The sequence below is a fragment of the Aulostomus chinensis genome, chromosome 14, assembly GCF_037954235.1.
Source record: "Aulostomus chinensis isolate RoL2024-O1b breed Wild chromosome 14, RoL_Achi_v1.0, whole genome shotgun sequence".
Classification (NCBI taxonomy): Eukaryota; Metazoa; Chordata; class Actinopteri; order Syngnathiformes; family Aulostomidae; genus Aulostomus; species Aulostomus chinensis.
In genome coordinates, this window is record NC_141333.1 from 16,038,521 (window position 1) to 16,060,759 (window position 22,239).

At 40.6% G+C, this 22,239-nt stretch overlaps 3 protein-coding genes across 10 annotated transcripts in view; 1 reads left to right on the top strand and 2 right to left on the bottom strand.

Annotated features, from left to right (window-relative positions):
- Positions 1-5,457, bottom strand: part of pip5k1ca (phosphatidylinositol-4-phosphate 5-kinase, type I, gamma a) — a 43,063-nt gene extending 37,606 nt beyond the window's left edge. For 2 of the 6 annotated variants that reach the window (XM_086223369.1, XM_086223371.1), the window contains exon 1: positions 5,084-5,455. In XM_086223369.1, coding sequence (XP_086079495.1) covers positions 5,084-5,216 — 133 coding nt within the window. In that variant the 5' untranslated portion in view covers positions 5,217-5,455. Of the gene's footprint in view, positions 1-5,083 lie in introns of all 6 variants that reach the window. The other 4 variants (XM_086223373.1, XM_086223372.1, XM_086223368.1 and 1 more) reach the window with 3 other exon arrangements.
- A 916-nt stretch (positions 5,458-6,373) lies between these two features.
- gpx4a (glutathione peroxidase 4a) lies at positions 6,374-10,572 on the bottom strand. 3 transcript variants are annotated; one of them, XM_086223378.1, is made up of 7 exons: positions 10,411-10,572; positions 8,672-8,766; positions 8,431-8,575; positions 8,159-8,310; positions 7,936-7,960; positions 7,732-7,791; positions 6,374-7,336 (listed from the first exon to the last, which is right to left on the bottom strand). In XM_086223378.1, the coding sequence occupies exons 1-7, from the start codon at positions 10,474-10,476 to the stop codon at positions 7,304-7,306; spliced, it is 576 nt and encodes a 191-aa protein (XP_086079504.1). In that variant the 5' UTR covers positions 10,477-10,572; the 3' UTR covers positions 6,374-7,303. The 3 variants fall into 3 exon arrangements, with proteins under 3 accessions (XP_086079504.1, XP_086079503.1, XP_086079505.1); XM_086223377.1 differs by having other exon boundaries at positions 10,384-10,538; XM_086223379.1 differs by lacking the exon at positions 10,411-10,572 and adding an exon at positions 9,031-9,284.
- A 146-nt stretch (positions 10,573-10,718) lies between these two features.
- Positions 10,719-15,283, top strand: polr2eb (RNA polymerase II, I and III subunit E, b). The gene is made up of 8 exons (XM_086223376.1): positions 10,719-10,912; positions 11,358-11,532; positions 11,725-11,840; positions 11,949-12,029; positions 12,150-12,208; positions 12,314-12,392; positions 12,699-12,767; positions 14,175-15,283. The coding sequence occupies exons 1-7, from the start codon at positions 10,856-10,858 to the stop codon at positions 12,762-12,764; spliced, it is 633 nt and encodes a 210-aa protein (XP_086079502.1). The 5' UTR covers positions 10,719-10,855; the 3' UTR covers positions 12,765-12,767; positions 14,175-15,283.
- Positions 15,284-22,239: the final 6,956 nt, after the last annotated feature.

The window sequence follows — 22,239 nt, forward strand, 5'->3', positions numbered from 1 at the left end:
ACAAATCAGAGATTGGAATGACGCTGATCCAGATAGGGGACGCAGGATTTGGGATTTTTTTTTTTCTTGCAAATACCTGACAGGCTAATATTTTACAACTAATTTGACTGATAGCTCATATTTGCCGATATTTTGTGTAAAAGAACGAGTGTATACGCGTGTAGTTTATATGAACCTCTGGTTACGACATAAAATCTCACATTCACGATGAGTGTGAAAGACATGAGCCAAAATGAAGAGACATATTGATTTGCTTGGCTGATATTAATATCGATTTAATTGTTTTTTTCTAAATGGCCAATATCTGCAGATGACATGCTGATGTCATCATGCATCCAGAATCCGGATTCCGTAGCAGAAGTCCCACTGGACCCTGAACCTGCCACAACACAACAGAAAACATGTCACCTATCCATACATGCAGTTTCTACAGCATAAACTGCTTTGGAATACATTTGAATCTCAATGTATTTCTATATATTTTTACTATTTCAATAAGAAGAGCTGAGTGGTTTACTACAGTCTCATGATGTAACCTTTAATAATACAAACATTTAAGAAAAAAAGAGATCTTGTATTGAAACGAGCATGAACATTTTATATTTTATGTAACAGCACAGAAAACAATAATTCAGTAATTGAGTCGGCATGAAATGGCAGAAGGAGAGCATATATAAACATATACTGTACGACTACTGTATATGATGACCCAAAGATAGCAACAGCCTGATTTGCATGTGGACAGTGTCTAGTGACGCTCACAAGAAAGAAACTAAAACGTGGAGGGGCGGGTAAAACTGACTTGCACATGATTTGTGTTCAACCCTGACCAGGTGGGGCTGTCTGTCAACAAATATTCAAAATTCAATTGTACAATCAGACTGTAAAAACAACAACAACAACAACAACAACAAAACAGATTTGACTGTGAGATATGATATTTGAATATGGAACTTCTGCCGCCACCAGGCCTGCACTGCTGCACTGAACACACTTTATCTGCATGACGGGATTCCCACATCACTTTCATTGATTAAAAAAAAGAAATGTAGGTCAATGATGGCAGAGAACTGGACCACAGGGAGAGGGAGAGGGAGAGAGAGGAGGCATGAGAGTCTCATTAAGAAATACTTTCAGTTTTAGGTTGATACAGGTGTATGAACATCTAACCTGGATAAAAGCACCTATTATATGGCTTTCAAATCACACACAATTGCTGCTCGCCATTCCCTGATGTCACTACGGAACAGAAATATATATATATATATATAGAGAGAGAGAGAGAGAGAGAGGGAGAGATCCACAGTCTTGTGTTATGTCTGACTTGATTTTATTCATTGATTCTGTAATATGGAGGTAGCGTTGTCATTTCTAATGGCCAATCGTGACCTTTGACCTGACCCCCTCCACCTCTGCAACAATAGGAACTATTAGTCTCCATATCTCAGCGGTCACCGTACCTCAGCGCTGATGCTAGGCCCTGACCTCAAATCAATCAAGCAACTGCTGCTAACCCTGGGAGGTATAGACTTCCTTGCACTTGCTTACCTTATGTATGTTGTTGTGTTGTTGTTGTGTAACCAACTGTACTGCTCTCTGCTCCCTTAATTGCCCCCCGTGGGGATTAATAAAGTTTTCTGAATCTGAATCAGTTCCGACTGTCTCAGCTCCATGGGAAAACCACAAAAAAAATCTCAGATGAAAAACAATCTCCAGTGATTATAGTGGTAGACAACAGAGACAATTACAGCTTCTGATTGGAATCAGGCACCAGGTACAGATTACAAAATCACAATAACTTGCACAGTGGGAACAAAAACGCCTTCAATACAAAACAGTTTGTGGTCTCATATCACGTCAAAGGGAGGACGTGTACAGCAAAAGCCTCATTGTCTCTGTGCCTTTTACATGAGACACCAGTCATTTCTTTGTTGCATCTCTTCAAACCAGCAGGTTTTACTCTGGAACACAAGGACGCGCAGCGACACTCCTGCCTCGCTGAAGCAGCTACTGTAGCACGCATCCCCCACTTGCACACAAAAGCAGCGGCACGTAAGACGTGACTGAACTGCGTCATCATCTGTGACATCAAATAACCTGGCAGAAGGTCAAAACTCAGCACAAGCTCAGCAAACTGGCCACAGAGATACAGTCTGAGAACAGCAAACGAGAAAGAGAAAGAGAGAGAGAGAGAGAGAGAGAGAGAGAGAGAGAAAGAGCGAGAGTGCGCTATAAAGTGAAGGAACCAATCAGGACAAAGCGGGTGGATGGCATATTCCAATGAAGGCAATCATCATTTTTGCTTCCGTCAGCAATTCTGACAAACCTATAGCCTGAAGCATAGAACAGAGATAAAACAGAGGACTGTTGTATCGTGACAAGAGAGGAGAGGAGAGGAGAGGAGAGGAGAGGAGAGGAGAGGAGAGGAGAGGAGAGGAGAGGAGAGGAGAGGAGAGGAGAGGATGCTCAGACGGCTTAGAATTAAACATGCGGTACATCTGACGTTAACCAAGCTCCTGGATTTTGCACTCAAACGTCTATCCAGCCACTCAGGCTCTTGGTTTATGGGAGAGATCACATTTTGATGCTCTCTGCCGACCATTCAAACCACAGATAAGTGAATGCTGACTGCCTGTAAACTGTCAACCTGAATACATTTGACAGGACAAGCATGCACTTAGTAATGCATCTGTTTAATACGGTTCATCTGCACATGAAAGCAGCTCCTTCTCTCTCTGTCTCTCTCTCTCTCTCTCTCACTCTCCCTCCACTGTGTCCAATGTTTTTTTTATTGCATGTAAAGCTGCACTGAGCAGGCACACACTTGTGAAATTACTCCAGGTGCATGAGACACGCACCAGCAAGCATGTGAGGGGATCTGCTGCCACAGGCAGCCCCACTTACATTTTCACCTTCTGATACAATGAAGCTCGACAAGCAGTGCTCACCAAACAGCCCTAAAAAGCGCCGTGATCTCATGGTTAAAACAATGACCAAACGTCTTGAAATGACACACGTCCACGTCTATTACTTTCAAATCGAATCACGTTTATTAAAATGTGATAAATGTAATCATCTTGGTATTACGCTTATCACCCTTTACAACGTCAAGATCATTGAAAAATAGCGTCAACGAACGCGAAAGCAATTGCACTGATTTCAACTGATATCTTAATCCTCACTCTTTGTGGAGCAGCAAAGTATCTCAGCGACAACGTATGAAGAAATCACATTGATAATTAAAAAACAAACAAACACCAAAAACATCTCATGACATACACACTTGGGTTTAGGAATCAAGACGCGGTTCAAGCGATGACACGGTTCTAAAACCTCCAATCGCAAGGAATCATGTGCCTCCGAACTAAATAAGTGCCATTAGCTTCATCTCCTTTTAAGCTGCAGTGTAATACATTTTATTTAGTTTCAGAGGTTACCAGGCAGACAACTAGTAAGACTTGGGCACATCTCAATCACACACAGTCGTTTCTACACTGCGTTCAGACTCACAATAACGGTGTTGAAGTGTGTGCGGGCAGTAAAATGGATCAGGAATCGGAAGTGGAAGTGGAAGAGGTGATGTCATCTATGTCGGTAAAATCGGATTCATTGACAACTTTAATTTCTACAACGACTGCAAAACCTGTCGTGCAAAATTCTGCACAGACTTGAGCAGACGGTCGTGTATTCACTTCAAAATCTACACGCAAACTATCACCGCACATGTGACTGAGAACGTGTCTGCGTAAGAAGAACATTTGCTACAGTTTTGCTCATTAATCCATTCACAAAGTCTCCTTTATCGGATCCAACCAGACATCTCACAGAGGGACAATGCTTGCCTTCACACTGCTCCACCTTCCTGGATTCAGAACTGATACTGAGGAGGAACACGTCATCTGACATGACGCAGTCACACCTCAACTGTAAATGTTAAGACTTACGAGTGAAATACAAACTCAATTACACGTGTTAGTTAAAAACCATCATTTCTAACTGATAACTAGCCACCAGCTAGACTAGAGGTGCACAGACTTTTTCCATCAAAGGGCCAAAATTCAAAGTGAATGCCCCCCCCCCCCCCCCCCCCAAAAACAAACCCACATATCGTGACGTGAAAGTGTCTTCTATCAATGTACCAACGTCTCTGCAGCTTCATGATTGTTTCCTTACCTATGTCCGGCACAAAATGTCGCTCTGCCGCCTGATCAAATTATGAAAATTATATTATTTCTGTCAAATTCAAATAGTACTTAAAAAAACTTAAAACTTAAAAAAAAAGCATTTACACTATATATTCTCAAACATCTTACCTTAATTATGTGCTGTTCATATCTACTTGTTGTTAATTAATTAGCAGTACATCTGGCGGGCCAAAGTGAACCTTCTGGCAGGCCAAATCTGGCCCCTAAACTGGACTCTGGCCAACCCTGAGCCAGACCTCTCAGTCTCAAAACTTTTGTAGCATCTTACAATGTAGGAACTCCCAAATCTGATCCAGTTTCAGCTGAAGTGGTGTTCCTCTGCAGAATATTACTGGTTTACCACAGTATGACTGATACCAGGTGACATGGTGCCACTGAACACACTATAATAACAACAAATATTGATACATTTATTTTTTAAAACACGCATACATGATTCCAGACCCTGAAAAATAATGTTCATAAATTGTTTATTCGTGCGCTTGTGATTTTTAGGATGTAATTTCTCTGAAAATTCACAGGTAATCTACACACTTTTTATCTCCAACCTGATGGTTTCTATTTAAGAAATGACAGTTATTCCGTCAGTGGTGGCAGCCGGTTGTAATTCTGATCAAAACACGATGTAAGGAAAATATCCTGTGTCCAGTGCACGACACGACATGACACAGAGGCACATCCAACATGATCGAACTTCACCTGCTCTCCTCATCTATCCAGCTAACTTAGCTTCTAGCCTAGCTTACCAATTCCTTGCTAGCAAAGATGAGTCGGGACTTTCTGCTCACATCCATCAGACGGAAATAAATGTCACGATCGGGATAATGCTGTAAATATTTATGACGGAGCTGATAGGCCGGATATTAGTGGTAACCTACCCATGTCTGCGGCGTCCATCCCGTAGCTAACTCCAACCACCGTGTCCGCATCATCGGATGCTGCGGCCCCGGATAGAGGACTCCCGTCCCTGGCCTCCGACAGCCCGACCGCTCCCTCGCCTGCTGCTTCCATTCAGCCTCCTGGAGGAAAATGATGGCAAACCCCCCCCCCCCTCCCCCCCAGCGGTGGCGGTATCCCGGTGGTTGAAAACACGAATGCGTTGTTTTATATGTGGATAATAATCACACTGAGAGATATGTGATCGTTATCCGTGACGGTCCCTTCATCTGTGCGGTGTTTCCCCACGACAGTCCGCCCGGTCCGCTCAGCCCGTCTGCTCTTCCTCTTACTGCCGCTACCTCCCCACTGCTGCCGGGTTTTGTGACGGACGCTGTGGCTTCCTCTGGAGGAGTTACGAGGGAACTGCAGCTCGGACGCTCCCCCGTTCAGGGGGCAGGTGACTACTAAATCTCGTTGAAATGTTATTTATCTTATAATGTCAGTTCTTTACACTTCGAAAACTTCGACAAAATGCTCACCTAAACAGAAAATATATCAGGAAAATAAAACTCGAACATATTTTAAAATCAAGCTTACATCCTCACACTGACCTTTTGACCTCATCCAAATAATCCACATCTACAAACTCTTTGGGTTTCTAAACAGGAAGCAACAGGCGTGTGTATTTTTTCAGGGGACATCACATCAAATGTCGCTGGAATTTTTGTTATATGAACATGGCTTTAAAAGATTTCTTCCAAGAATTTGTTTTATCTCATCTAGACCTCTGGTGTAATATTGTTTGGATTTTGCGCCTCCATTTCTATTATGTAGTGATGAATCTCCTCACCCCTGGCTACTGTAGAGCCCAAAAAAAATATCCTTGTTGTGCCGTAGTGAGGTTGCGGTTTGTAGCTGATGATAACAAACGTGATTGTCGCACCGTGTTCAGTGGTGTGGAGACACAAGATGAGATGTGCGATGGTTAAAGATACAAACAAAGAAAGAGACTTGTCCTTACATCTTTTAGTGCATTTTAGCCACAGTTCAGTACATCTGCACAACGTCCACTGTAATATCATGTGTTCGCAACAGCTCTGTACACTTGTTCTAACAGAAGCAAGGAGTCACGCTACTTTCATGGATCGGCAATTGAAGTTAAATAAAAGAGGTGTTATAAGGTGAGGCTGGCACATAGGCACTTTTCTTGAATGCGTAAAATGAGTATGTCTGTGTCAATTTCATAAAAATATCGTAATAATCTCATATCTCATGCACACCAACCAACATTTTCTAAAATCTTCAACATTATAATTTATTGTCTCCTTTTTTGTTCCTTTCCGTCTTTGAACATTTTTGGCTTTTTAGCCGATCAGCTCTGGTGGAGATGATCCTACGATATATAGGAGCATGTATTTGAAGTGTCAGTGAAGCTCACCATGAGGACATGGCAAATAAATAAAAAAAACAGTGACGACAAATTAAAGATGCCATTGCTTTGTCTTTGTATTGACATATTTTCACCAGTACTCTGAGTTAATCAATGTGCAAATTACTTTTAGTTCATTAGGAGAAATATATGTTGTCATTTGCTGGGTTACATCCAGTGACTGAGACTGTAGGGTGTTTTTGCGGAGGAAAAAAAAAATCCTCTCTATCTCGTTTTAACCTCTACCATTCATTTCTTTAGGGTTTTATTCATCACATGCTTACATTTTTCAGAGGGATGGAAATGGATTTCTTGTCATGTTTATCAATGTCCTCATTACACAAAATAACTGGATAAGTCTTTTTACGCATCAGTCAACCGTGATAAAACATCAAATCATAAAAATACTTAAAAATTGTTGAATATCCTGAAAAAAATAAATTTATTGGCAGGCAGCGAGTCCACCAGGCAAAGACTAGAACAAAAATCATTTTCTGGTTTTATTATGAAAACACATAAATCAATTATGCTGTGTAGCGTTTCTCCTCCTCTCCAGGGAACCAGATGAATATAATCATGGTAATCCTCCCAGCAGGTTTGCACGCCATTTTCATCAGGTCTGTCCTGTCCGACACGCGGGTTTCTGAGCAGACCGTCACAGGTCTGGGGGTTTGGAGCCAAACTATATTCATGTATGCATGGAGAGGAAGAGAGACGGGGGACGGAGAAAGAAAATGCTCTGAAAATCTGTAATGCGATGTGAGTGATGAATTAATCTTTCATTGGGAGTTTAAAGGTACAGATGAAGATCTCTCTCCACCACCTGGAAGGAAAGAAGACACATAAATTGAAAACGTATTTTCCACATAGAGATGAACGACAACATCTTGCATTAAGAACAGTGAGCAAGATTAAAAACTCAGTTTATTAGAAAGATCAGTTCTATGTCAAACATATCCTCTCTCACCTCCCTCATTAATTTAAGCTCACTATTTCATATTTAAAAGAGCTGAATCGTCTCAGTCTCAGATATGTTTTGTCTTCAAAGTTGTTCCTGATGGAACATAATAATAATATACAACAGTACAGCTCTGCTCAGGCATCAAATATCAGCCACATGGTACAAATGAAAAAAGAGAGGCTATGTAATCATCGACTATATATTTATTAAAGTAGCCTTCACAACAAATTAGAGTGTTTCATTTTTTTTGTACATACGCTTGGATCATCCATGGGTCCGTATCTCTTCACCACCTGCCCTTCTCTGTTGATCAAAAACTAGGCAGAAAGGAAAAGGGAGCATTGAAAAAAAAATCTTATTTTCTCCAATAATTGTTATCTACTCAAACTTTATCTACTCTTAGCTGTCGCATTGATTATAACCTCTGCAAACCCTCTGGTAAATCACTGAAATATTTTTACCTTAGTGAAGTTCCACTTGATGCTACTGCAGGAGTGAAAATAAAACCCATATTAGAAATAAAGTTAGCGTTCATCCCTTATTTGACCAGTAATTGTTATAGAAGATTTGTATGAAATACCATTAAAAACAAAAGGACCAGAATCCTGTGATAAGAAATGGTCAGAAAAAGGTTTTGTTGGAATGAAAACTACTCTACTTTCCTGTCGTTTATTCACTACTTACTTTCCCATGAAGCCCCGCCCATTGGGCTGCTCTTTCAGCCACTTCCACAGAGGGTGGGCGTTGGCCCCGTTCACATCGATCTTACTGAACATGTCAAACTGAGCGTTGTAGGACTGAGCGAACTGCTTGATCTGAGCCTCATTTCCAGGCTCCTTTGGAAAACAAACAAACAAACAAAAGAACAAGTGAAATTACATGGATGGATATGAAATGAGAAATACAGCAGCTGTCTGTTTGAGATGAGACTTAACGACATACACGTGTCGACTTACCTGGTTCCCAAACTGGTTGGAAGGGAAGGCAAGGATGCGTAAACCTCTCTCAGTGTACTTAGCGTGCATCTCCGCAAACTGAGAGTAGTTTACTGGGGTTTTACCTCATTTAGAGGCAACGTTAGTGATGATGACAACGTTCCCCCTGAATATACAAACACAGAGATGCTTTGTATGTGGATTACATTTGGATGCTGCACACAAACGCATACAATCCCACAACGGATTATCCTTAATTCACCTGTATTTTTCCAGGGAAACAACGTTGCCGTCGATATCCGTGGCTGAGAAGTCATAAATTGATGTGGCAGTCTGCCAGTCCTCTGTCGGGGCAGACTAGTGGGAAAAGAAAAAAAAATAAGGCTGAGCGTTGGGAGCTTTAAGGAAATCCATCGATCCGACTACAAAACAGTTTTTTTTCGCATTGAAATATCATATCAATGGTCGAGAACAGGAATTGTAACAAGAAATAATAAATAACAAACCCATGAGTGATTTCCATGTTTCAGCAAAAATCCTTTTGGGAATAATCATGTCAAAATCGAATTCCAAACCTGCAACATACACCGGGGATTGAGTTCTAATCTCTTTAGATCTTACCGTGGCCTGCAGCAGGACAGTGAAAAGGACAGTGGACCCTATCAGAAGCATGACTGCCCTACAGTCAGGTACTCCCAAGGCAGGACGTGATCAGATCTTTACTGTGGCTTCAGCTATATCCACTCAGTCAGACGACTATCTCAGCAGTGAGAGAACGCACACACTCAAACGTTCCCCTATGAAAGGCGATGGGTGATCATTAACCCAACTGCCTGCTGACAACTAAATCCGCTATTTGTGCTACAGTTCACAGTCCACGATATTATGGCAAAATCCCACCTGACTGTTGTATCATTACGAAAGCAGATATTAGGGTCGGGAGGAGTTGAGCTCATTGTCTCCGGGGGCAAAGTTCTGACTTCTGAGGAAATACATGAACTTGTTGCATAATCAAAGAAGGAGGATCATTTTCTGCACCCATAATCTTCTAAATCTCATCTCGCCATTAAAGTAAAAACAAAAAAAACCAACAACAACAAAACCCATTTGTTTTGTTTCACCAAACCATCTAAGAAAAAAACAAGGGATTTGGTGTTTCAGGCCAAAAAATGTGTAATAGTCTTTGTTTTCTAAAAAGCTGCCTGTCTGTACCTGCTAGTTCTCAATTATTAAAATGTCAAATTTGAACTAGTTAAAGCAGTTAAAGCATTGCGCAACCAAGCCAGCAATTATACACAGTTTTTTGTTTGTTTTTTTTAAAGATAATTCATAAATATTCTGCCAGATAAACCTAGGTTTCTGCACCATGCCCTGCTTCTGTCAAATGTTTTGCAAGGAAAATATAGAAAAGTAGTGGAGAGGTATGTTATCTGTTCTCTAAAATCTCAGTTGATCGTTCTGATCTATATTTTACACAAACTACTGTACTCCGTACGTATGCAGTAGTAAAACTTCATTTTGCATTTAAAGACTGAAATTTGGCATTTAAGAACCGAAAAACACAATAAATGTGTAAATAAATTAAAAATAACTGTAGCCAAGAAGATAACGGTTGATACGACACTGAGTTACAATGCAGTCGTACAATGACGCAGCGTAATTTCATGATAAATCTATCAGTTGGTGCCAGATGCCAGAGGGCAGCGGGGGGGGGGGGGGGGGGGGGGGGGGTGTGCTGCTGCTGCAGCGACACAACAGCGAAAATAACGTCAATTCATGAAGTATTACTACTTACACTGTGTAACTGTGTAACTTCGACTAATGAAGTGTAAAATACTCACTTAAAATGCTTCTTTAATAAGATATGTATCACAAAAGAGTCAATTACAGTCAAAACAAGCCTTTGAAGACATCAATAACACGTTACGAAAACACCCACGCAAACATGACTAGTATTGTGTAGCTTTACATTACCGTCGAGGATAAAACAAAGTACAGTACCATCGCCAACAGTACTCCAGTGCCAGCCAAAGTCGTAAATGTCAAAATCATGTGTAACGGCCTCATTTTGGGATTAAAGGAAATGCCACAGTTATCATAGCATTGTAGCCGCAGTCTCCTCCCTGCAGTTTGTTGTGAAACATCGGGTTGGACGGACTACCGATGACGTTCAAGTAGTCCCCAGCTCATTTATTTAATTTTTTAAATTTATTTAATTTTTCCGTTTCATTTATTATTATTTCAGTTATTTTACTTTATCTTGTTTTATCTGATATTCTTTTATTTCATTTTATTTCGATGGACGACACGCGCTCACCTGCTACGTCATCAATCTGCGTCGGGAAACGACAACGACGTGTGCGTCGCGTAGTCCGCTGAGGCGAAAGCTTAAGAATAAAACTTGTTTTTTTATTTATCCTTGACCGAGTGAAGCAATTAAATTAATATGGATGACGAAGAGGAAACCTACCGATTATGGAAGATTCGCAAAACTATCATGCAGGTGATTTGAGTATGAAAATTTGAGCTAGTTTGTTAGCTTAGCATATCCTAGCTGTGTTTTTGGGTAGCGCTTTTTCGATCGATGTTTGTCACCTTTGTACTGCAGTTGTTGATACTCTGACAGGCTAAGCGTGTATTTTGCCCTTCATAATGTGGTTGCCAGCTATTTTAATACAACACCAGTCACTATTTGTGCAATTAGGTGTCAGCATATATGTTGTTTACGTTTCAAACACCTTTAGAAAGAACTACTCCGAGGATGCGAGTACATACAAGCATCCTGTCCGAGATTAACGAGTCAAACCCATAATTTGTAGCATAACTCCAAGTTTCCTTGCTCAACTGAAACCTATTCATCACCCGGTGTTTACTGGGAGGGGAGGGGATTGAGGGAGTTGTCTGTCAATACTCTTACTAACCTCACGACCTCAATTTAACACCCATAGCTATGTCATGATAGAGGCTACCTGGTGACGCAGGATGAGTTGGACCAGACTCTAGATGAGTTCAAGAGCCAGTTTGGAGACAAGCCCAGCGAAGGTCGCCCAAGACGGACAGATCTTACCGTGCTGGTGGCGCACAATGATGACCCCACCGACCAGATGTTTGTCTTCTTTCCTGGTAGGTGACTGCTTTCATACATTTGATTTAGAAGTTTCATCTTCTTGAAGCAAGGACACACAAAATTCCACTTTTAAGTCGATGCATATGACCGTTATGGCTGTCAGGGTTCATATGGTCCTGAAAAAAAAATCAGTAAAACTGAGTATGAACTGTGGAATATAATAGAGTCTGTTTGTCTTGCCCTGTCAGAGGAGCCCAAGGTGGGAATCAAGACAATAAAGATGTACTGTCAGAGGATGCAGGAGGAGAACATCACCCGCGCCATCATTGTAGTTCAGATGGGCATGACACCTTCTGCTAAACAGGTAAACACTTCCATTTCCAACAAAACTGAATTACGTCTCTTGTCTATATTCTCTTTCTTTGGATGTTGTTATCTTGATAAATTTGTTTCTGTAATTATCCCCATCCAGTCTTTAGTTGATATGGCACCCAAATATATACTGGAGCAGTTTCTACAACAGGAGCTGCTTATCAACATCACTGAACATGAGGTAAATAAGCTCTAAAATCGGCTGTATTCTAGGCCCATTAACATTATATATCAAACCAGTTTGTCCATGATGCAAATAACTTTCTTGATCCTTTTTTTTTTTTTTTTTTTTGTCTTTCAGCTTGTGCCAGAGCACATAGTCATGACAAAAGAGGAAGTTACTGAACTTCTGGCAAGATAGTATCCTTATATTTTACTGCGGGACTTGAGATTTGAGAAAAATGTCTGATGTAGCTCACATAATATGCACTTGTGAGGACATTTGGCTTAACAGCTTTACCACAGTAAGTTAAAGGAGAGTCAGTTACCGAGGATCCAGGCTGGGGACCCCGTGGCTCGCTATTTTGGCTTGAAAAGAGGACAGGTAACAAATGTGGACGACTCTTGTATTTGACATAAGATTTGCCTCTACATGTGGCTGCGTCGGGCTGTGACATCATTAAATACATTTCTTTATGAGTGAGATGTCACTGATTACATATTTTACCACATGATTTTAAGGAGACTAACAGTTGATCTCAGGTTATCATGATATCACAATAATGTAAAAGTCACCCATCAAATGTATAATTCCAGACCTGGGGGGTACGGTAGTACGGCCATCTGAATCACATTGAACTGTCAGCGATGTAGAGCCTTCAACTCTGCCACGTGTCTTTAATGTCTCCAGGTAGTAAAGATCATCAGACCGAGTGAAACAGCCGGACGCTACATCACATACAGACTGGTCCAGTGATGGGTGAGTGTCATGTGACTATCAGGCAGTATTCAGGTAGGCAAGAGTGCAGAAACGTATCAGGAGAGTTGGAGCTGTACGGATAGACACTAGAAAAACAAGTGTTGGGAAGTTAAGAGTTGTTCAAAATAAAGGGGGAAAAAAGTCAAAGTTCATCACTTGAAACATCATCTTGACAGTGGCTGGCAAAAGCATTCATACCCCTTGAACTTTTCCACATATTCTCAAGTTACGACCACAAAAATTATTGTATTTTAGTGGAATTTTATGTGAAAGACCAACACAAAGCGGCACGCATTGGTGAAATACAAAGAAAATTATGCACGATTTTAATCTTTTTTTTTTTACAAATAAAAAAACCGAAAAGTGCAAAAGTATTAAGCCCCTTTTTCACTGAATGCAACCAGTTGCCCTCAGAATTTGCCTGATGATTTCTGAACGATCAAATGTTGATCTAATGAGGAAATAGAGTCCACCTGTGTGTAATCTAATCTCAGGACAAATACAGCTGTTCTGTGATGGCCTCGGAGGTTTGTTAAGACTAGAGACTACTGGGGGGCAAAAAGAATCATGAAGTCCAAGGAACACACCAGACAGGTCATAAATTTGTGGAAAAGTTTAAAGGAGGGTTAGGCAAAGAAAAGGTTTCTCAAACTTTGAGCACCTCACGGAGCACTGTCCAGTCCATCATCCAAACCTACCGAGACACAGCCGTCCTGCTAAACCTACAAGCCGAACAAGGAGAGCACTGATCAGAGGTGCAGCCCAAAGGCCCCGGTGACTCTGGACGAACTGCAGATATCCACAGCTCAGGTGGGGGGGGATCTGTCCGCAGGACAACCATTGGTCGTGCACTGCACAAATCTGGCCTTTATGGAAGAGTGGCAAGAAGAAAGCCATTGTTAAAAGAAAACCACAAGAAGTCCTGTTTGCAGTTTGCCAGAAAACGGGGGGCACAGCAAACGTGGAAGAAGTTGCTCTGGTCAGATCAGAAACACTCTCCATCTAATCTGAGCTTGAGCTGTTATGCAAAGAAGAATGGCCAAGATTTGTAGTCTCTAGCTGTGCAAAGCTGGGAGAGACATACCCCAAAACACTTCCTGCTGGAGCTGCAGCAAAAGGCAGTTCCACAAAGTATTGTTTGAGGGGGGCGGAATACACACCGCACTTCTGTTTTTTAATTTGTGAAATATTTAAAATCACATTCTTTGTACTTCAAAATTGAGTGGCACTTTGTGTTGGTCATGCACATAAAATTCCAAGTAAAATGGAAAGTTTGTGGTTATAATGTGACAAAATGTGGAAAAGTTCAAGGTGTATGAATACTTCTGCACGCCACAGTATTTCCTGTTCAGCGTGGAATATTAATGCCAAGATACTTGAAGTTTTAAAAAAATTTTCTTTTCTCAGATTTTGATCTGGATCAACACTTCGGAATAAAGGAAGATGAAGTTTATGCATCTATGGCTTCTCCTTCTGTTTTGTGATTTATTTTTTTCCCCGTTTGTTTCTCTTGTAATTCCAATTTTGTTAAATAAACAGTGAAAAAAAAAAGTACACTTTTCTTTCCAGGTAGTAATCGAGATCCCATTACTGAACAATTCAACAGCCGATGTTCACCTCATTATCATGAATTCATAAACAAATAATGGCTCAGGTGTCGATGCCTAACTTCTTCCTCCAGAAGGCCATGGTCTCGCTGCTCTCCACCAAAGTCGTCAGACCTCAGTTCTGCTTCGCATCATCAGCAGACTTCCAGCTGAAGGCAGAGGCCGGCGTTACGGAAAATAAATTCAGCAAGAATGACTTCCGTAGGAACAATGCAGCCACTCATCAGCTGGCTCAGTTGTGTCCTGTAACATGTATGATTGAAAAGTTTTATAGCATCCCTCTGCAACTGACTATTTTAATGTTGTTTTTTATTCTGAATGGAGGATTTTGACCTTTTAATTTAGACTACAAAGTCAGTGTAAACTCAGCTACTGACCAGAATGACAACAGATATAATTACTTCCTTTTTACTGATTTACTGCAGGCGAAGGTAACTGATATGAAGCAGAAACGACCATGTTCATGAGTCAGAAAAACATCACTTATGGCAAAAAAAAAAAAAAATAGCATAGCTTACCCATAGTTTTGCAGAACCTCTTGTTTTTGAATTTGACGGTTAAACAAAATGGAGCAAACGTAAAGCTTCACAACAAATGTAATGAATCTAAGAAACCTAATCTGGCTAGGGGCTGATTTGCAAATATTCATATGCATTTTCCCTTTTTATTAGAAGTTTTTGAAAAATGTCTAATTGCCATTTTGTCATTAAAGCTGTGTTTAAGGCTCATCTGTAGTGGAGCCATAATATCAGTATTAAAACCCTTTGTAAGGCTAACTTTACCATCAACAATGAAGACAACTGTAGTTGGTTGAAATGTCAATGAAACTAAATTGCAGCTGAGTTGCAGGGTGTAAAGTATACGAGGAATATCTGGTACTGATTCAGAGTCAGGAGGTCACATGACATGCTAGCTCCTTGGAAAAATCCATTTATTTAGCATTCAAATTTCATTTAAAATAAAGAAATCATGAAATTGTGAAAGAAAAGGTTTCTCGTCCACTTATTTAGTGATGTTATCTTGTATTATATTGCAGTCTCAAGGTCTCATGACATAAAACCTATTCAAATCTTTGAATGTCGCGTTAATATATAGAAGAGGAAATTAAAATCCAACACACAGGTTTGTTTCCGTGGTCCAGTCTTCTCATATCTACATTACTTAAAACAATAAAGTGAGATGTAATGGTTTCGTGAATCATGGCGGAACATCAGCATGTAGCAGCCCCCCCATGAAGCTTTGCAATTTTACGTCGCTGGGGTCGCTGGTATGCAGTAACAAAAGTGAAGGAGAATCGGATGAAGCCCCAGGGAAAGTTTACCAGAAAAATCCCAAACAAAGCATTTGTTGATGACTAGAAGTAAAACGTATGAACCCAATAGACCCAAGCAATACTCACAAGCTTCAGAAGGTATTTGCAGCATAAAATGATATAAGATGCACATATTTCTAAAGTTACATGAAAACTACATGAATGCTTATTAAAAATCTTACGACTGCATGGAGTAAATAATGTCATACTTGGAAGCATGGACACCGCAGGGAGTTGAACCCCATTCCAGTTGTATGGAAGTACCTCTACCAGTGTCTTTTGCTTTTTTATGACATTTGGGGAAAGAAAACCTTCATTAGCAACAGCATTTGATGTTCATATGCAAATGTCTGTTATGGTATAGGAGGACCTCACAAGTGTGTTAAAGCTACATAGAACGGTGTGTGTTGTGTTGTTGAATGTCATTCAAATGGATGTTAAAATGCTGTTGCAATGAAGGAAAAAAGAACCCCTGGAGTGCTAAAGGAGAAGATTTTAGAGGACTAAGTTATTGTAGGTTTAATGTTTAAAACATTGCTGGTTTAAAATGAAAAGATGAACTCAAAGTCAAAGGCTCTATTTATCACCATCTGCTATTGATTGTGCTAAGCTAACTAGCAGTGAGCTGGTCTCTAATGCAGGACACAAATGTGTCTGTCCTCTTGTCCTGCTCTTTTGATGAAGGGCTATAAAGTGTATTTTCTAAAATGTCGCCATGTTAAATGTATGTGTGCATTTAGCTTGTTGCCATGGTAACATGCTAAACATTACTTACCTGAAGAGACCTGCTCCACCAAGGCTACGCCCAGATATAAAGGCTGGTCTACCTTGGTCTCTTTGCACCGGTCTCATGAGTGAACAGGGTCAAGGAGGGGCACCAGGACCCTGACGTTGCCTGACCACACCCCCGCGCGAGATTTTGCTGCCACCCGAGGAGAAGAGAGGGATGAGGAGGTGGGGGGGCTCTCACCCTTGACTAGGGAGGAGAAAGACAATACAGGGTTGAGTTGATTCTCTCATCATCCAGCATCCTCATTAAAAACATCATTCTAAACCACCAACACTGCGTCCATCTATCAAATCCACACTTTAGTCAGGAGTTCCTACCTGGAGGTCCTCCGTCCAGACTTCCTCTGTCCCCGTCATCAGTCACACCAACACCAGTGACCTCTGGGTCTCTGAGGTCGTGGACGCTCCGTGTCCCGTCCCAGTCTGCCTCCACCTGTGCTCCTCTCTCCACCCAGAGGTGGGCTGTACCCGTCACCTCTGGGTCTGTGAGGGACCGGATCCTGCTGGCTTGATGTCTACAGCTGCCGGTGAGCAGCTGAGACCAGCAGCCTCATCAGGATCTTCATCCCATCGCTGTCACTCAGGTGAACCTTCACAAACAACACATTCAACGTTAATGGACAAAATCAACACTGGACTTTGAATCCATGAACTTTTACTGTCAGCTACAAAGAGATGCATGTCACACACTTCAACAACAACATGGGGTTTACTTACGCCATCTCTGCACCACAGCTCACGGCGTTGCAGGGGGAAGTGCTCAGCAACAGGCACGTACTTCACACCTTCAATAAACATCACAATCACTAATTATTAAAATGCCTGGACAGATCATGGAGACCCTTTTGGTTCCGCAAAAGCTGATAATGGGTTTTTGACAGATGGTTCAAAATACAGTGTAACTGTGGAAATGTAACTTTCACAAACTGTAACCAGCAAAAGGCAATAAATCATCAACTACCAGTGAATTTGATTTTCTAGAAACGTGCAGGTATTTTTGGATAAACACGTCAACTGCCACATGCAACTATTAACAAAGACTTCCTATCGATACAGAAAAGTCACAGAACAGAAACACATGATTCAGTTCCACTAATCAGACACAAAGAACTCAAATCCCTCAACCAGGAAAAAAATCACAAATAAAAAAGTAGCACAGTTTACAAACGCACTCACCATTTCGTGCAGCCACGTGCTGAAACTCCCGGCGCAGAGCTTCCTGGTGAGCCACGTCAATGTTGAGACGTGGAGGGAAGTCAAGAACAAAGACCTAAAAAACAACAGATAAAATCAAACTGCTCATCGTACACATTTAAATATTATATTTGTATGTCTAAGAGTGTGTACAAGCAATCACGTTTAACCCAACAATAAATGACTAAAACAAACAAACATTAAAACCATCTACTTACATTCCTCCAGCGCCTGCAGACGGTGGTCAGGAGCAAGCCGAAGTCTGCTCCTGCCTGGCTGATGGTCCTGCTCCTCGTCAAGTTGTTGCTAGGAGCCAGGAGGCAGACGACCTCGGGTGAACGGGGCACCACAGCGTGGAGGACCTCAGTCCTCAGCTCAGCGGCGCTGGCCCCTGGTGTTGACATCACACCGAAGGCCAGTCTTCCCTCAGGCATCCTAACAAAACCATCCACGACTCCTCGCAGGTGGGAGTCCCCAACGATCAGTCCAAACTGAAACAAAACAACCAGGTGCTTGGAGAAATAAACACTAAATCATGCCGACTTGGACTGATTTCATTTCAATTCCACATCAGGTCTACCTTCTGATGTGGAGACTCCACTGGAAGGATCAGCTTGTGGCTTTTTCCAGTCAGCTCTGAAACTGGCCATTTCTGGACAGCGTGCCGGTAGCCAGTACCGTAGCCTATCATGAACGAGTGGAAACACACAAATTTAACTCGTAGACATTCTTGGTAAACCAGGGCTTCTCCAAACAGGGAGTACAACAGGCACCTTAAATAACAGCAATGTTGCACAGAGTCGCTGGTACATACGTGCATCATGGTGGAAGCGGGGCTCCTGTGGCTCCCAGGTCACAGTTGACCAGGTTGTAGCCCGAGAGCGATGGCCACGGCCACGAGGCATCTAGAAGGAGAAGCCCAGACATGAAATAACTCAAGCAATCACAACACCTTGTTGATGCGTTTACATACTTGGTCCAGACCAAGTAGCTACAAGAAGCTACGCTACCATCACCTCAATCACATCAATATTCATTAACCTGCATTTTAATATCATTCCTTCTGAAGGTCTTCATGATCACGCTTGTAGTGCTGCTTAATTCACAAATTACTAGATGCTATCAACAAGTCACACTCCTGCATGTCTGTGCAAAAATATCCGCGATTATTCCAGAAGGTTGTTTTAAAAGAAATTTGCAGGGAGTTTCACCAGGAGCCACACGTCAGCAAATCAACGGCAACAAAGAGGCACATCATCGAAAAGGCAACACAATGTCGGCCTGGTAATCTACTGAGATCAAGTAGGATTTTATAGCATTTCGAAGGGTTTGAAAGCAGCATCCTGCTGGCACAACATGCTTGTACATTTTGGTGAATTCACTTTGTTAAATAATATGAACCACTTCAAACACTGGGGTACACTGAAGAACAAACACACTCACCAAAGTCAGAACAAACCCCTACCAGCACTAACTTGCTTTAATACTTGCGTTCTAGATACATTCTTCTCTGTTATTGACTCCAGTGATAGACGAAGTCAAGCAGTGCTGTCCATTTTTTAACTCTACAGAGGTTAACATCTGTCCTCCCGCTGCCAGCCAACGAGAGAGAAGCGCTTCTCCCGCTGTGTGCGCTTTGGGGAGCTGGAACCCGCAGAGACTAGCTAGTTAGCTTAGCGCAGCTTAGCGTAGCACCGGAGTTAGCACAATGGTTCATATAAAGTTGTTCTAAAACCAATAGGTGCCTCTGTTGTTGTATAAGACTTCGAATATATACATTTCATACATCTTTTCAAGCTCTTGAAATGGATAAAAGTTTGGCTTTACTTGGCGCTTTTTAGTTGGAAGGTGCTCGGTCAATCACTCAGTAAAATAGCTCTCATTGTGTCTGATTATAAAATTGCATGAGCACTACGCTGAAGTTGAGTCCTAATAAATGCAAGAAAAACATCGTTTAAGAAGAAGCTGTTTTTGGACTGTTGTTGAAGGTGCACTGCTGGCAGTCACAGCGCTAAGCTAACCGACAGCTAATGGACTTTAGCAGGTGTCTCTGGGTATTTGTCTCCTTGTTTGCTGGTAGGAGAGTAAATAAATATACATTTCTCTCCAAAAACACTTTTAATGACTTCAATATGTAAAGAACTCTTCACACAAACATGTAGGAATCTTTACACATTGGATGAGATACAAGATTCACACAAGCTCGTCAATTTGTTAGCCACTTACCTTTTTCAGAAAGCGTTTGGTGGGGAAGAGAGGAAGAAATATTAAAGAATGTCTCTGTCTCTCTCAATAGTGTTCAACCAAGGTTGAAGCAAAGAAGTACAACACTTCCCGAGCTTATATATAGCAGCTGAGTTCATAAACAAACGACTAAGGTAGTAGCCAATCAGTATCAAGAATCCCCGGCAACATCCGGTGGATTGGGCGGGGCTTACCTCCAGGGGGCGGGGCCAGAAACATGGCAGGAAGTATATGTTTAAAAAATATGAATCTGGAAATTAAATGTCATGAAAATTCTGTTTTTCTCCAAGTCAGAAGTTTACACAAACAAAACAATATATGAATAACTATTTTTAGATAGTTTTTTTAAGGAATTTCGAGTTAATTATTCAATATCATTTATCATTTATTCCTCACTGCACTGCTTTTTATAGAATATAGACTATAGATTATATAGATTATAGAATATAAAAAGCAATGTAAATGGATGAATGAGAACCACTGCAGAAGCAAAGTGTGTAGAATTAATATATTCAATATTTTGAATTAATATTAAAAATCTATACACTAGGACATGTATTTCAAAATCCTTAGAATACCTTTTTCAGTGACTAAGGGCTCATTCTCCAAAACATGTGTTTACACATACGATTAACTTATTTAACTAACTAACTAACTAGCTAACTAATTAACTTGTTAACATTAAATCAAAGTTACATTTTTATTCTTTAATATGCAGATTATTATTTCCTAAACTTATCCAGGACTGGAGATTCTCTTTCTAAACTTCCAGTTGAGGAAACATCATTAAGAAAATATAAAATAACAAACTCACACCCAAACCTAAAGTTTAAATTAAATTATATTAAAGTTAAAGTTCATGCCAAGTTTTGGAGGTCAATTATTTAGTACATCTTTTTGTGATTTTGAGTTCATTCAAATTTTTTAATTCCCTATGTCACTGCATTTTATAGAATAACTTAGGTAAGTAAATTAATGGATGAGGACCATCATCCATCCATCATTGTCTTCTGCTTACTCCTTTCTAGTAAGGGTTGCGGAGGGCTGGATTCTATCCCAGCATCTACGGGCAAGAGGCAGGGTTCACCCTGGACAGGTCACCATCACAGGGCCAACACATAGAGACAGACAACCATTCACACTCACAGTCACACCTACGGTCAATTTAGAGTATCAATCAGCCTCGTCCCCTCTTGATGTCTTTGGACTGTGGGAGGAAGCTGGAGTACCAGAGAGAACCCACACAGGAACAGGGAGAACATGCAGACTCACACAGAAAGATCCTGTGCTGGAACTGGGGCTTGAACCTGGAACCTTCTTGCTGTGAGGCCACAGTGCGAACCACTGCACCAATGAATGAGGACCATTGATCAATAAAGAGAGTTAATTGATTAATTATTTTAAATTATTTGGGTCATTCTCTGAAACATGTTTCACATTAAAGACTGGAGATTCTCATTCTCAACTTTCCAGTTGAGGAGACATCATTAAGAAAATATAAATTAATAAATCTCCCACCCAAACCTACCGTATAAAATTATATGTGGTTTTGAGAAAAAATCTTTTGGTTTAGTAATGATTTACTGTAATATCCATTTATCGACTATTGATGAATAAGGATAGGATAAATTTAAATAAAAACATTAATTAATTAAAGTGAACATTATTTTTTAGTATTTATAAATTTAAATAAAAATTAATGCTTCACATTACAGTGAACATGAATTTTTACTTAAATTTATCTGAAGCCTTGTTGGTCAGTAGTCGAGAAGAGGAGGAGAATGAGCCCTTAGCCACTGACAGAGGTATTAAAAGGATTTCGAAATACATGTCCTAGTGTATAGATTTTTTAAATTAATTCAGAATATTTAATTCATTAATTATATACTCTTTGCTTCTGCAGTGGTTCTCATTCATCCATTTACATTGCTTTTTATAATCTATAATCTATATAATCTATAGTCTATATTCTATAAAAAGCAGTGCAGTGAGGAATAAATGATAAATGATATTGAATAATTAACTCGAAATTCCTTAAAAAAACTATCTAAAAATAGTTATTCATATATTGTTTTGTTTGTGTAAACTTCTGACTTGGAGAAAAACAGAATTTTCATGACATTTAATTTCCAGATTCATATTTTTTAAACATATACTTCCTGCCATGTTTCTGGCCCCGCCCCCTGGAGGTAAGCCCCGCCCAATCCACCGGATGTTGCCGGGGATTCTTGATACTGATTGGCTACTACCTTAGTCGTTTGTTTATGAACTCAGCTGCTATATATAAGCTCGGGAAGTGTTGTACTTCTTTGCTTCAACCTTGGTT

What these genes read in the sequence shown, in the direction of transcription:
- polr2eb (XM_086223376.1), top strand. Translation starts at nt 10,856, where the DNA reads ATGGATGACGAAGAGGAAACCTACCGATTATGGAAGATTCGCAAAACT. An exon ending in GATGTTTGTCTTCTTTCCTG is followed by an intron (nt 11,533 to 11,724) that starts GTAGGTGACTGC and finishes TTGCCCTGTCAG; the next exon opens with AGGAGCCCAAGGTGGGAATC. An exon ending in ACTGAACTTCTGGCAAGATA is followed by an intron (nt 12,209 to 12,313) that starts GTATCCTTATAT and finishes GCTTTACCACAG; the next exon opens with TAAGTTAAAGGAGAGTCAGT.